The 15,104-nt window shown below is 40.7% G+C and overlaps 1 protein-coding gene and 1 long non-coding RNA gene across 7 annotated transcripts; both read left to right on the top strand.

Moving 5' to 3' along the window:
• The first annotated feature begins 4,221 nt into the window (after positions 1–4,221).
• Positions 4,222–8,547, top strand: LOC119715965 (uncharacterized). The gene is made up of 3 exons (XR_005263535.2): positions 4,222–5,520; positions 6,788–6,868; positions 8,002–8,547. It is a non-coding gene; the product is annotated as an uncharacterized lncRNA (long non-coding RNA).
• A 6-nt stretch (positions 8,548–8,553) lies between these two features.
• Positions 8,554–14,877, top strand: LOC101802498 (serpin B4). Of its 6 annotated transcripts, XM_038175055.2 has the most exons (10): positions 8,589–8,690; positions 8,915–8,972; positions 9,929–10,113; positions 10,672–10,734; positions 11,265–11,453; positions 12,185–12,302; positions 12,659–12,801; positions 13,600–13,767; positions 13,931–14,209; positions 14,320–14,877. In XM_038175055.2, the coding sequence occupies exons 3-10, from the start codon at positions 9,946–9,948 to the stop codon at positions 14,356–14,358; spliced, it is 1,167 nt and encodes a 388-aa protein (XP_038030983.1). In that variant the 5' UTR covers positions 8,589–8,690; positions 8,915–8,972; positions 9,929–9,945; the 3' UTR covers positions 14,359–14,877. The 6 variants fall into 6 exon arrangements, with proteins under 6 accessions (XP_012959738.3, XP_038030983.1, XP_012959735.3 ...); XM_013104281.5 differs by having other exon boundaries at positions 13,931–14,877; XM_005024632.6 differs by having other exon boundaries at positions 8,590–8,690; positions 11,325–11,453; positions 13,931–14,877.
• Positions 14,878–15,104: the final 227 nt, after the last annotated feature.

The following is a 15,104-nucleotide window of genomic DNA, read 5'->3' as shown; positions in this document are numbered from 1 at the left end:
TGGGATGACAAAGCCCTCTATACTGCTGTGTGCCTGGCCTGGGCTGGCTGCTGCCAGGTGACCCTAGCCCTGAAGCCTGTCTGCAGCTGCAGGAATGGGCTCTGTGCTGGGCGAGGGGCACAGAGCAGGATCCAGAGGGCCAGGAGTCCCCTTTGCAAACAGCTGGGCTCTGGCCTGTTTGCTGCCCTGCCCTGAGCCCCATGCTGTGGACCGGCATGCCACCCTTCAGCCCCAGGTCCCCACAAAACCTCTTGACCAGGGGGCCCATCCTTTCATTCAGCATGTGCAGCCAAATACACATTCATTCAAAAACACAGCCACAAAAGTCACATGGTGGGGGCTGATGTGGCCAAAACTGTGGTTTGAGCAAAACAGAAGGGAAACCCCTGCCCTGGTGCCGCTGCCCTAATCCTGTCTGGGGTGCTGGGACGAGGCCTGGCTGCCAGGCCCTGCCTGGTCCACCAGCGGAGGTCCTGGCCCCCACAGCACCCTGACCTCTTGTGATCACATTTCACTAATTCTTCATGTTAGATCAATGCTACCACCACCCCAAACAAATCCTTGCTTAGGCTGGCACCTGTAGCTTCTAAAGGCAAAAGGTGAGGGAATGGAAAGGAATGTCTTTTTGTCAAACAAGGTATCCAGTGCCACGTGTAGGTTTATCTTTCTTGAGGCAAAGCATCTCACTGCTGGGCAGACAGCAAAGCATTATTTAAGAAGTCTCTTAGGTATTTAAGTTAAGCTATTCCATTTTGCTTGAATATACATTGATCTGCCATGGTGATGTGTTTGCATTTTGATTGCACGTAGTTTTCTGCAAGCAGTTATTGCTTTCTGTATGCAAATGATTGATTAGTGTGAAACAACCTACTTGTGTTTCTGCAAATCAAACATGTTGCTTTGCAATGTGCATTTTGCATTGTTTATTTGTGGAAGTGATGGTGTAAAAAACTGGGCCTGCAAATGTACCTTCTGCCCTATTACAAGGTGCTATTCTGCTCCATCTGTACAGTTAATCACACAGGAAAGGCATTGAGGTAACCTTGACTTATATTTTCCGTATTTATTAAAATTTTGTCTCTTAGCAAATCCTTGATTCTATTTTCTTGATAAAGTGCACTTGTTTTCTATATGGTATTATAATTGCTTCTAGCAGGTACTACATCATAGTATTCATAGTATTTTATGAAAACCAGATTCAGAAATCACACTTCCTGACTGTAGTTTTCCAGGTATATGTAATGGAGAATTAGTGAAAAACATGTTTAATATGCAGAATTATGGATGACTTCAGAAAGGAGAAGCTGAATACTCAAAATAAGAATGTGGCTGTCCTAAACAAAACATAGGCTGGCTTTAAGCATATTATCTCCAAAAACCCATCTAAATGAAAATTTCTCTTTTACTATGCATGTGTAAGTATCCAAAATTTGTAGGCATTTTATTTTGTAAATTCTCTAGCAGCTTGCATTTTCCTTTGTTTGCTCTGAACTGCCTTGATGTGAGCAATGAGGAGCTTTCCCCATGCTGAAATCCAGGAACAAAATGGACTGAAGCACAGGTCTCTGCAGAGCATCTAGTAAATGAATTAAAGCATACCTATTCAAAGAAGGCTCCCTGAAAATGCCATGAGAGCAGACTTCATGTTTTTAAGTTAAAGTGGTACATTAACTTCTACAGTGGAGAAATCATGTGGCTCAGGAGGTGAAGGACCTATCTTCAGTGAATCCCATATCCTCGATAGAATTCAAGCCTGCATCTTCCAGAGGAATGCACCAAGCACTGTCAGGCACTGGGTTTTAGCATAGACTCAGTGGAAAAAATACATAGAAATACACACCCTGCTTTTGAAGTTCTGCTCTAACTTGAATGAATGAAACTTAATGTGGGAAATTCAAGGACTGATAACTTTACAGTTCAGCAACTAGGACATCTTCTATGTGAGTTCTGGTTTCCAGTCTCTGCTCCTAGGACCATTGTTGTCATCCAGTAATACTTTTACAGAAAAAAAAGTAGCCATATGGGTCAATATCCTAACAATAATACTATTATTGTTAATAATAGTATTATTATTAATAACTATTTTGCTCTATATCTATCTGATAGCATGACTTTTGCCTTAACTTCTTAATAATGCTTGTAATACTTCTATTATGAGCTTCTTTCATACTCTTCAGAGGGTGCTGTGGTACTACTTTTTCAACCAAATCCTCAGGCATGAAATGATGTGTTCTTAATTCTGAGACAGCATGTCACTGCTTTTGTGTAAGAGCACTGTCATCTACACAGCTCCCAGATTGTTTCACACCACTCCCTCACTTGACTGATACAGTTTAGAGAGTCCAGCTTTTCCAAACATGTCCTATCTGTTTTAAACATGATGGGAAAGGTCCTACAGAAGGTGCTCTTTTGCATATTCTCATGAATGTCTTCTTATCTTGAGCAACACCTTGCAAAGAAGCTGTGCTGAGCACATGCCCTAGGTACACAAGACACAAAAGTATGTCAGCGCTTTTACATCTCTTGCCATATGTCTTGTGCCTTGCCATTCTAGTGTGTTATATATCATTCATGAACTAAAAGCACAGGGCAGGGTAATGCAGCACCCCCACCAGAAACTTACTTGTCCTACAGGTTTACTTATCTCAATCTGCCTTCTAAAAATAGTATCAGATGGAAAGTTGTGGGGCTTTTTGTGGGTGATGTTTTTGTTTTGATTTTTAGTATTGCTGAAAAACTTTTCAAGGAAAGCTCTTCCCCAAAGCACTAGTGTTTGAAATGTGCACGAACAGCCACACTCCTTCAAGACTGTAAAATGTTTGGCTTGGAGAAAGATTTTTCTATGTCTGTAATGCTTCCTGCTGCTGTTCCTACAGCCCTCATCCTACAGAGGGAGAAATTCTCCTAGTGAGTGACAGAGGGCTGACCACTGAAGGGAAATGCTTTCTCAATCCAGAGTTTCATGACGGGGGAAGTTCCCTCTTAGTACCATATCCACCAGCTCCTATTTTCTGAATACATCAGTGAGATGACCATGTGATATCTATACTGGAAATTAGCTGCATTTTGCTCAGTTAAGTCAGCTGCTGGTCCCCTGTGCGAAATACACTACTACGCCTGGAGCACTGCTGAGCACAGATGCATGTTGGCCTAAAATAAATGCAGCACTCAGACCACAACCAGCCTCCGGACACCTGGTGGAGGGGATAGTATAAATACCACTTTTGCTTCTCCTGAAGCAGAACAGCCTCTGGGACTGAAAGCTAAGAGGAATTGTTTTGCTAGTGTGGTGTTCGTTTCCCTGCTCATGAATGACAATGATTAGGAAGGATCCTGGAAGACATACCCAGGGGCCTTTGGTGTATCTCCTGTGCCTCCAGCCAGGAGCAACTCCTCCTTGATGCCTTTTTGGCTTGTTGTTTTGTGCAAGCCATCCAAGACGTTTAGATTTAGAACTTAGTGATATGGTTTAGTGGAGGACTTGTTAGTGTTAACTCGGAGGTTGGACTAGATGATCTTGGAGGTCTCTTCCAACCTAGATGATTCTGTGATTCTGTGACAAGTGCAGCGACAATGACTATGGAGATCAATAAGAGCCTGATGCATTTCAAGCCCAAGGCAAAACCACATGTGCCTCAAGCTCCCCACACACTTCTGATGAAAACTGTGGTGAAAATCTAGTGGGTACAAGTCTAGATCCATAGCTGGAGTACAGCAGCATATTTCCAGAGCTGAGCACCCCAGCTGCAAGTGCTCTGATTGCAGTGTCCACCACTCTTTGGCATCATGGGGAAAACCCATGTGCATCCTTGGAGGGGCCTGGAGCACTGGTCTGAATTTAAAAGCTGCTTCAGCACAGTGCTCTCACTGTCTTCAGGCAGAGAAGCTGCTGCATCACCACTGGGAATGTTGCACCTCTCTGTGAAGGCTGGGGTTAAAGAAGAAAAGCATGTTGTACTTATAGTTCCATCATCTGCCACAAGAGGATCAGGGCTTCCTGGAGAAAAGGTTACCAGAAGCACACAAATCCTTCAGTGAGAGGGAGAAGTGCCCCTCTGAATGCTGTGAGTCACTCTTTTATATATACATATACATATATATACATGTATATATATATATATTCAGTTTCTCTCTTCCTGTTATTGTATGCTTCCTGCAGATACTTGGCACATCTTTGAGACGATTCAGAAGTCCACACTAATGAGATGCAGCCACATCTATAGGGTGCGTCATCCCTGGGAGGAGAAAAACATTTTCCTTCTCTCCCCACATGTTTCAGAGGGCGGAAACCAGAAGATCCTGGATCATGACTTCCACTCTGTTGTGGTACAAGAGAAGCCAGGCTCCTGGTACCCTGCTTGCCCGCCCTTTATTTCCCCAGGCACTGTCCTTACTCAGAAAAACCTGTGCAGGGAGCCTGACTATGTGGTGTTGTTTTCCACCTAGTATGAGACAGGCCACCACCCTCCATCACCAAAGAAGCAGCCAGAGCCAGTTCTTCCCAGGAGAAGGTAGCTCTCTCAGCTCTCACTCTCCTCAGGGTAGGGTCAGGACTGGAAGGAGACCTGGGACAGGAGCAAAGCGTGTCATAGTGATGCACGGGTGCAGGCTGCAGGACTTGTTCTCACAGGGACAACTTCTACGTTTTGTGCGTGTGGAACGTCCAGGCTGTAGGAAGCCAAATGCTCTGCTTGAGTGAATAACTTCATCCATCAGCAGAAAGGAATTTGGTGATTTCTTTCCCTTAAAAGGCAAAAGGAGATAAATGGCAAGGCAGCAATCTTAGAATTGCCAGGCAGCTTATGAAATTGCCACCTCAGCCTTGCGAGGCAGCAGAAGGCCTTTCCATACTATTGTTTGTCTGAGATTGAAAATGCAATTTTCTGGCCTCTCTGTTGCTTCTTTTTATACAACATGCTTCATGTTTTATGCAATAATCAAAGGGGAAAAGGTTTTACACAATCAACTTCAAAGAAGTACAGTGTCTGAAGGCTGAGTAATGCTACTAAACTGCGTAGCAGTCCTCAAAGAAAAAGGTGTTGCCTACACAGCCATATGACCAGAGAGTTCAGCCTTTAGAAGATAAATTAAGGGCATGTATGTGGGTATAGAGCAGACCAGGGTAGGTCAGATTACACCTAGGAGGGAGATTTGTCCAGAGGTGGATGTTGGGGTCAGGGGGTGGTTTGCATTTTGCTCTGAAGTGCGAAGTGTGGTCTGAAACCTGCTTCTGGAAGCACGTGGGTGATTGAGGTGCCTGGGAGAGGCTCCCCATTTCCAGCATGGTGGCTTTGGACTCTGTTGTGAAATTAATTCCATGGCTGTGCTGTTGCAGGCCATGGCCTTGTCACAGTGGGCACACTCAGTGTAGCCAATGCCAAGTTCTGCCTCGACTTCTTCAAAGACCTGATCAAAGTAAAAACAAATGAGAATATCTTCTTCTCCCCACTGAACATCTCAGCACCCCTGAGCATAGTCCAGATGGGTGCTGGAAACAACACAGAAAAAGAGATGAAGAAGGTAGGTTCTTTGCCTTTCTTCCAGGAGTTGCTAGTGGGGGTTTCCATGTAGAAATGAAAAAAGGTCTGGAGCCTTCTTTCTGTGGTAGATATCTCCAGACCATACTCTTCACACAGAGTGAAGCAAAAGAGGCAGGTGGCAGCTACGGGTCTCAAAGCTTTTCTTTCCATACACACTTGTGTCAGCTGCAGCACCTGTGAAGCTCCTGCGTAGCCTTGATACCTTCTCTGTGTATTCTTTTATCTGATTACATAGATTTACACTACATTTACATTGCAGGTGCTTCATCTTCATCAGATGCTAGGCACAGCCAGTCCAGGAACCAAGAAATACACTGGAAATGTGAGATAATATCGGAAGCATAGACTAGACTAGACTAGAATAGTTCAGTTGGGAGGGACCTTCAAATATCATCAAGTCCACCTGCGTGATCAGAGCAGGGTTGACCAAAAGTTAAAACAGATATTCATGAGGGCATTATCCAAACAAATCTTGAACACTGACAGGCATTGGGCATCGACCACTTCTCTAGTGACTTTTTGGTTCCTTCAGGTAAGTGACAACTACTCAGCACAAGTTTTTATGATTGGGAGAAAGCTTGTCTTCCCTGGTTTGTAGCAATACCTGGAGTTCACCAGGGCCCTGTACCATGCAGAGCTGGAAGCTGTGGACTTCATTTGTGCTGCTGAAGCCTCTAGAGGGAAGATGAACTCTTGGGTGGAAAAGCAAACAAGTGGCAAGGAGAAGGCCCGTGCTTGGCTGCCTGGGCAGGGTGCATTAGGACTGAGTGGGAAGTCACTAACTGGTGTCTGATTCTCTCCCTTTTCTGGATGCATCCATTTTGCTTATGTCTCCCTCTTCCTGAATCAAGCAACATTCAGAAATGCTGTGGAGTGATTCATTTTGCTTGTGGCTACCATAAAAGCAGCTTGGGGCATAAGAAGGTCCCTAGTTTGTGGGAGATTTAACTCCACTTCAGGGCATGGGGGCCCTGTTTATCCAAGACAGGACCCCTTTACCCTGTGGACAGAGTGGGAAAGCAGCATCTTCTTCCCAGGCACCTCCATGACAGAGATCATGTGAAGGCAAGCTTTGTTACCTCCTTAAAGATGCCAAGTTAGAGAGAAGATTTTGCTGAGGGCACACCAGCCTTTGCTGAATCTGGAAGTGGAGATAGTCATTATCATTTAGGAAAGTGTAAAAGAAGCAGCAAAAACTAGAGTGCAGAGAACAAAAAGGCCTTAGAGCGTCTGTCATGTCTTTCAAGGAGCTTGAACCAATGCCCTGAGCAGAAGTATGCTGTGGTTTGAGGAGAATTCATGGAAAAAGAGCAAGACATTTCAAACAGGTTGGTCCCATGGGGTTTATTACCTGCATTGTTATATTTTTTCCCCCCTCTATTAGTGTATTTTAGAAAAAGCACAGGAATATACTATACTAACCCACTCTCTAAGCTGCATTTTACTTACCTAGAAGGAACAGGAAGTATCAGAAGACTACAAAAACAGCAAAAAATATTCCTTTCTGGGAACTAATTCCAGTTCATCTCTTTCATTAATTATAATTTAAGCACTGACAGAAAGTGGTCCACTTAAAATGATCCATCACTACATGGAGCAATTCAAACTGTAAAGGAAATAAACTCATGAAAATATTACGACTGATATGAAACTGCCTTCAGAGCTTCCTAAACAGAGAAGCCTACTATCTGATTGGGTTGATACCTAAGTATATGTTAGTAGTGATAACTAAGCACTTCTTAGAAAACACTGTTGTAAGCACCTGTGCTTGCACACACACATGCAAATACTTACCCACCCACATGCCATATCAATATAAATGTGAAGGAAGACATTTTTTTTCAGGAAAATTACTCCAGAAATGTACTACTTCTTATAATTATGTTGCTCTGTCTGTGCTGCATATGCCTTGCTGAAGCATTTTAAGGTAAGGACCAGAATTCCTCAGTCACTGATGAAAATGAGGAGCAATGAGAAGTCCTGGGTTAAACTTGGCTGACACATCAATATTTTGTGGAAAGTCTGCCTGGACAAAACTAGTCCAGCTTTTTTGTAAGCACATCGGCAGCATGCAAAGGTTTGAAAGACAACTGTGCAGACAGAGAGAGCTTTCCTATGCTTTGCCTCTCATGCCATGAAAGCCTTCCCCATTTACAGCAGAAACATCAGGAATCCCCAGCAGAGGAACAGACCTGGAAAAACTAAGGAGGAGCAGTTGATACATGGGGAGTTCCTGCTGCAGTGTCTCTGCAGGAAGCACAGCATCCCAGGTGTGCCTGGGTTAGTCTGCATGTGACATGAACACACATGGTCTGAGCCACATCACTGCAACAACTGCAAAGTGCTCGGCTGCAGCATACATAACATGCTCACGTGGCATTGTCATTCTGTGCACACACCATGCCCATTCTTCTAGGGTGTCATGCAAATGAAAGCAAACTACTGTTTTCCAACCTGTTAGGCATTCAAAAAATTCTGGAACAAATGGCTACATTCCTCTTCTCCATGAAGGACAAGGAAGAAGGAATTTCCAGTTGAAAAAGAGAACAGGTAGGTAAAATTCCCTGGAAGGCATCTTCAAGAAAGAAGTCTTCAGAAGCATGGAACTGGAGCAAGCACAGGGAATTGCCCTCCCTCTCTTCTAGAATCATTGCCTTATGCCACAATTGGCCAAATAGGTACTTCAGTAATTCATATTCTGTATTTTTGTTTCCCTTCCTACTGTTCCACCTGCAGAAACTTTAATAATTAATTTCCATTACACAAACATCTGTGTTTGAATTTGGTGGTATGATTTTTAATAGCAACATGCATCAAAGTTTTTAGAATTTATTTTTACAAGTAAAACATCTGAAAATTCCTTTGTTTCTAGTAGTTTTATTTGAATAAATAGGTATTTTATTTTTAATTTATGTAACTATGCATTTAAAATGGTGACTTCTTTCTGAATTCCTGGAGATAAGAAAAAGTTCAAGATCCCACTAAAGGTCCCCTAATTATCCTAACCATTTGCAACAGACAGGAATGTGATTTGTCATGAATGGAAATTATGCTGCCACTGGGAGTGGCACTGGCTTTATATTCCATTGCTCTAGCAACCCTGACATCAAGCCTTACAGTCAAATTGACACCATCACTCCTGAGGAGAAGGTAACTATCTCCCTGACCTTTAATTCTAACCTTCACATTACAGATATGTCGAGGACGTGTCTAAAGATTAATATATACATTAGTGATGTACACATCTGCCTAGCATAAATATATTGTATGTATGTTCTTGAAGAAGTAAGAATATTTTCAAGATGCTATGCAATGCTTTGGATTGTATTAAAATTTATGAGTTGTGTGATAAAGCTATGCTTAACTTGTACCAGGTGTGTTTCTACAGAAGATTAAAACCAAACCATTTCTCACTTTTTCTGCATGACCCAGGTTGGTAATTTATGAAAGTATAATCTTTCTATACTGGGCTATATTATAAATATATACACTGATAACTTAATTTTTCCTGTGGAAGAGGGGAAAGGTATCTTCTGCATGGGTGGAAAAAGTTATTCAGATGCAATAACAATGAAAACAAAGGGACCTAGAATAGCTGGAATCTATAAAATGCTGGACTGAATTTCTCAGTGATCAGATATCTCTAAATCACATTACTGTATGAAAACAGAGGGAAAAGACTTTCATAAAAATGGGATCTACTCTATCCCGGGTCTAAGAATGTGAAGCAAAGTGTACATTCAAGAGTACCTCCTAGTAATAAGTTTGATTGTAACTGAACTACGTATCAAGGAAAAATGTTAAAGCGTCAGGTGAAAAAAAGTATATGACTGGGATTTTCCAATAAAGCACAATATGCCTTTGTTGAAAATATTGCTAAGTCAGCTTTTCTGTAGTTCAGTTTTCTGTGGAATGCTTTTTAAGCAACCATTCTCGTAAAGACACAGCATGTGAGGCACAGTTGATTAATATGCACAAAGTTTTTAGAGAGATACAGAGCATAAGGTGTCATTAAGGAGAGTAATTGTAAAGTACTATGCCTTCATGACTTGAGGCAAGAAAGCTCAGGCCATAAAGTGAGCTGGCACTGTGGTTAGGACAAGGTTAGGCCTAATTAACAGAGTTGTAACTATTGCCTGGGATAAGAAACAGCTGAACCTAGAATACTGTTTCTATAAATATGTTTCTTCTGCCATTCAGGCTGCTGATTTTCAGATAAATTGCTTCAAACTCAATTTCACTGTGAAATCCCAGACATGGCTAGTCAGGAATCTTCTGTGAGCAATTCAGCCAAGCTACTCCAGAAAACCCTTCTATGCTCTACCACAGTATCTAACATTAACAGGCATAAGGACTAGAAAACTAAATCTTTGTTTTCCTTGTTGCAGGCATTGACAACATCACGATGGGCTCGCTTTGTGCAGCCAATGCCAAGTTCTGTCTGGACTTTTTCAAAGAGCTGAGCAAAATAAAAAGAAATGAAAACATCTTTTTCTCACCACTGAGTCTCTCAGCTGCCTTTGGAATGGTTCTCCTTGGTGCCAGGGGCAACACACTCAAACAGATAGAGAAGGTGGGTTTGCTTTGCTCTCCTGGCACTCTTGGCTGATAGTGCAGTCTGATACAGTTCCTAAGCTTCCAAAGACACAATGTGCAAGCACACACAGTGCCTTAAAAAAAAAAAATATATATATATGTATGTATGTATGTAAGTATATAAATCTTGTGGTATTCTTAATAGTATTTTTATTTTTTCCAACTAAACTCTGTTATAGCAACTGCTCAGTCAATGAATATATTAGTGATAAAACAAAAACAACATAGAATCACAGAACATCTCAAAAGTGTTTTGAATGTATCACTCAGCTGTCCAAGGCTCAGAAGTGATGGTTCCCTTTGGTATGACCTTCTAACTTCTCTGACCAAGAAGACCCAAGTTCTTCTTTCCCAAGAAGAAAGATTGTGAAATGTCATGAGTTCACCTTCTAAAAATATTGTTCATTTGCAAGGATCTCATCATAAGGGATGAACTGGACTTTCCCCACTTAATGTGTCTGGGATAGGTCTGCAACTCTCTCTCAACTTTGAGGTACCATCCTGCAGTTGCATTCACCCAACATTTACTTGGCAGGTATTTCATTTTGGTGAAGTTTTGAGTGATACAACCCAGAGAACCAGATATCCTTCTGAGAAGGTAAGACAGTGGCGGCTCTGAGATGAAACAACAGGTGCTGGTTTGTCAGCTGTCTCCCATGCAACCCATTTCTTAATCAGAAAGCACAGCAGGGCTGACCAGCCTCTCTGTCTAGATTCTCAGAGCTGCTTATTAAAGTTCTTTTATTATTTATATAAGAGGCCTTTTGAAATCACAATTTTCAACAGCTAAGCCTACTCATTACAGGTTTGTAACAACAACAACAACAACAAAATATATATGTATAAGTGCTTAAACAGCCAGCTGCAAACGTTTCTCTACAGGGCATGCCAGAGGCGCATTGGAGCTTGCTCCTCTCAGGCTCTAAGCTATCAGATTTTTGCTCAGTGTGCACAGAGTGATCACTGTACAATACAATCTGATTTGGAAGTGGACTAGCATGGGCCTGAGGAGGCATCATTTTGTCACTCAGTAAATAAGGTACAGGGTTAGAGGTGGTGTCCTGATTCATTTATTCCAACGCCTATATCAGGCTTCTCATACACAGAGAGGCTACAACTCATCCACAGGTACAGCTCTGCACCAGGAAGTGCAAACCTACTAAGAAACTTACATTTTCCTGTTTGAAGTGTGAAGAAGCTGGAGGAGTCCATTCCCAGTTCCAGGCACTGCTAGCAGCAGTCGGTGAACCCAGCCCAGGCTGCTTTCTCACCACTGCCAACAGGCTCTTTGGAGAAATCACTTACCCGTTCTTCCAGGTGAGTGGCTGTACTGTCCATTTTAGCAGCCCAGAAATTTACTGGGAAATGCTGACAGTCCAGGCAGTGCAACTGCATACACATTATTTCCTCAAGAAACCAGGTCTGAGGTGTTTGTGAGTGTGTTGGTAGGAACAGCACTGTTTTAGCTCTGTAACCACCTTTCTGCTTTCAAGTCAAGAGTTTATTTTGCTTCCAAACTTTTGCTTTTTAGGCACGGGGAGAAATTTCAAAGCCAGAAGAAGGTGCCCAGCAGCCTGGAAAAGTTTTATAATTAATACAAGATATAAGTTTTACCATGTATATACCTATGCAGAGTAAAGCATATCTCATTGTGATGTTATACATCATGGTTAATTTTTCCAAAATAAGACTTTTTTTTTTTTTAATTTGTGAGGTGGGTGAAGACAGGCAACATAACAATGATATATAAGCTTAAGGAAAGGTACCAGGCTTTGGTTTTAGGTATTTTTCACTGTGATGAGACATTTCTGCTGCTCAGTACAGATTGAAAATACAGAAAAAATATATTTTCAAGCATGGTTTGTTGTAAATAATATCGCTCTAAAAACTGTATCTTGAGTTAATTCAAAGAATTTTTTTTATATATGCCTTTTTTACTCATTTATTTCTTGTTGATCTACAACACATAATTATCTTGAGGCCATGAAATTATCAATCTTATAAAAATTATCGTGTCATGATGAAATTTTTCTATTTCTGCTTTCCAGCAATATTTGGATTCCACAAAGAAGTTCTATAGAGCAGAGCTGGAAGCAGTTGATTTTAAATATACTAAGGAAGAAGCCAGAGAGAAAATCAACTTCTGGGTGGAAAATGAGACAAAAGGTAAAGAATGTGTGCAAGTTGTTTGGTTGCACACAAACCATTAGGAATATTGGATCTAAATTTCAGTTTCCATCTTTTTTCCCCAAGGTAGCCATATTTTTATATATTAAATACTTACTGCATAATTTATTTATTTGTTTATTTGCTTAATAGGAAATAAATATAGGAAGAAGCACAAAAATGCCTTGAGTTCCTGGCTTCAGGAGCTCTACATAAACTTTTTGTTATTTATTTGAAGCCACTATACCACTTATCAGTTTTATGTGAGTAATTAATAGTTAAATGCAACTGATTGCCTGAAACAAACAAACAAAAAACAAAAAGTAAAAATTCTTCCTAATTCATTATTTTTAAAGGTAAAATCAAAGACCTATTTGCTGCTGGTTCTATTGATCCCTCCACTGTACTTGTGCTGGTCAATGCCATATATTTTAAAGGAAAGTGGGCAGTAGAATTTAAGAAGGAAGATACCAAGGAAACATATTTCAGACTGAACAAGGTACAGTACGGGCAGGAAATGAAGCAGCTGGGGGATGGAAGTCAGATGCCTGTCTTCTATAAGAACAGATGGAATCTTTCCTCCTCTTTGTTTTCTCAAGACAAGACATTATTCTTGAGCTAAAACACTAGAGTCCTATGCCTTCTCTCTGGTTTGAAAATCAAGTATGTCATTTTTTTCCATCAATTCACACCAGAAGTGGTTCTTGCGTAGATGAGATCCCAACTGTGTCATAGTCACTGAGTACGTGCTCTGGCTTTGTTGGAGATTTCACAACTAAAAGCTATTTCAAAATAGCTTGCTTTTGGAACTGAATTCAAGGAATCTATTCTTCTTTTACTATTTGCAAACAGAAAAATGTTTGTTTTCAGGAAAAAAGAAATGTCTAGAGTCAAATAATCTCGGAGTTCATGAAGAATTTCAATTATTCATGAAGAATTTCAGTTTATATTTGATACAATTAATTATTTTATTTTAATCCAAAGGTCATTTTCAATAATATTCATGGATTTGTTTCTCATTTGACATGCCAGAAAAGAAGAAGAAAGTAAAGAGAGTTGTAAGTAAAGTAAACTGTCACAAGTACAAATGGAAAAGTAGTTTTTACACTGTTTAAATTGGATAACTTCTTTGGAGCTACAGTTCAGAGAGAGGAACATGTCAATTCTACAAGTACAATAAGCTCTGGTCAGAGTAAACAATGTTTTCTGTACTGAACTCTAATTTCAGTACCGAAAGCAATCACAACCAGGGTGAACATTTCTGTATTTTCTGTTTCATCTGTTTTTTGTGTTCCAGAATGAGAGAAAGACAGTGCAGATGATGTTTCGGGAAGGTTATTTTAAGCTGGCCATCGTAGAGGAACCAAAAATTAAAGTGATAGAGCTCCCTTACTTGAATAATGAACTAAGCATGCTTATTCTTCTTCCTGAAGTTGTGCATGAAGACTTTACTGGCCTAGAACAGGTAATACCTTCTTTACTTTCTAGTTACATATGAAAAGGGATGAATACAGAGCAATACTCTAACATTGCTCCAGTATGGTCAAAAAAACAATGGGGAAAACAGAACCTTTTTATCTTTTCCTTTCATTCATTGCAGTGTTATTATTATCAATAACCCCCTACAGCTTGAAAACACCCTCACATATGAAAAACTAGCAGAATGGACCAGCTTGGATAAGATGCAACAGCTGACAGTGAAGGTATACCTGCCCCAGTTCAAGATGGACGAGAGTTACGTTCTCAACAAAACTCTCCAGAAGATGGGAGTGATGAATGTTTTTGACTGGGGAAAAGCAGATTTATCAGGAATCTCTATGAAAGATGGCCTGGTTATGTCCAAGGCCATTCATAAGTCATCTGTGGAAGTGAATGAAGAGGGCACTGAAGCGGTTGCTGCCACACAGGTTGTTGTAATGCCTTTGAGTCGCCCAATTTCTTATGAGTTCAAAGCTGACCACCCATTTCTTTTCTTCATCAGACACAACCCAACCAACACCATTCTCTTCTTTGGCAGATACTCCTCCCCTTAAATGAAAGTTATTTTGGAAATTAGATCTTTCTCCCCACTGACGTTCCCATTGGCAATTACTGAGGACAAAAGAGGACCCATGCTCACAGATTTTGTAAGGGAAACATTGGAGGTCAAAACCTAAGAAGTTTTAACTGATAGATTCTTAATATCAACTCCAGGTATGATTTACTTTTAGGAGGGACTTAATAAATCAGAAGGACAAGCTAAAATAGCCTCTACCTTAAAAAGCAATCGACATATCTTTTCTATTGTTGAGCTTTCCCCTTCCCTAATGTAGTATTCCTACAATAAAGCCATGATTTTAGTGCCCTAAAGACAGGTGATAGATTCTCAAGCATGAAGCAGACAAGAGGATAGGGATCTGCATTAGAAGGATATCTGTATGTAATTAGGTACTCAATCTCTTTTGGCTTTACCTACATGACCTTTGTGTAGATCTAAAGAAAAATGCCATTTTGTATGGGAGTAGCAAAGTAGCACAAGTTTCTTGTTCTGTTTTATCCCTCGTTAGAATAAAATAAAACTTTTATGGTGATGGTATTTAGGTGGATAGCCTGTATTTGTTCTATTTTTAATAATAAAGCCACTGCAAAGTAATTATTAAATGTAGTAGTCTGCAGAACTAAGTGGACAGGTGTATGTCCTATTAAAGCAAGTAAAAATAATGGCAATCATTTCTAAAGTGTCTAAGTAACACTGTAGTCTACCTCCCATTTTTAAATATTCATTGTTCTGAGTATGGGCACAGGACAACTCAACATTAGGAC

Source organism: Anas platyrhynchos, chromosome 2 (genome assembly GCF_047663525.1).
Source record: "Anas platyrhynchos isolate ZD024472 breed Pekin duck chromosome 2, IASCAAS_PekinDuck_T2T, whole genome shotgun sequence".
Lineage (NCBI taxonomy): Eukaryota > Metazoa > Chordata > Aves > Anseriformes > Anatidae > Anas > Anas platyrhynchos.
This window is presented reverse-complemented; position numbering and strand designations above follow the sequence as displayed.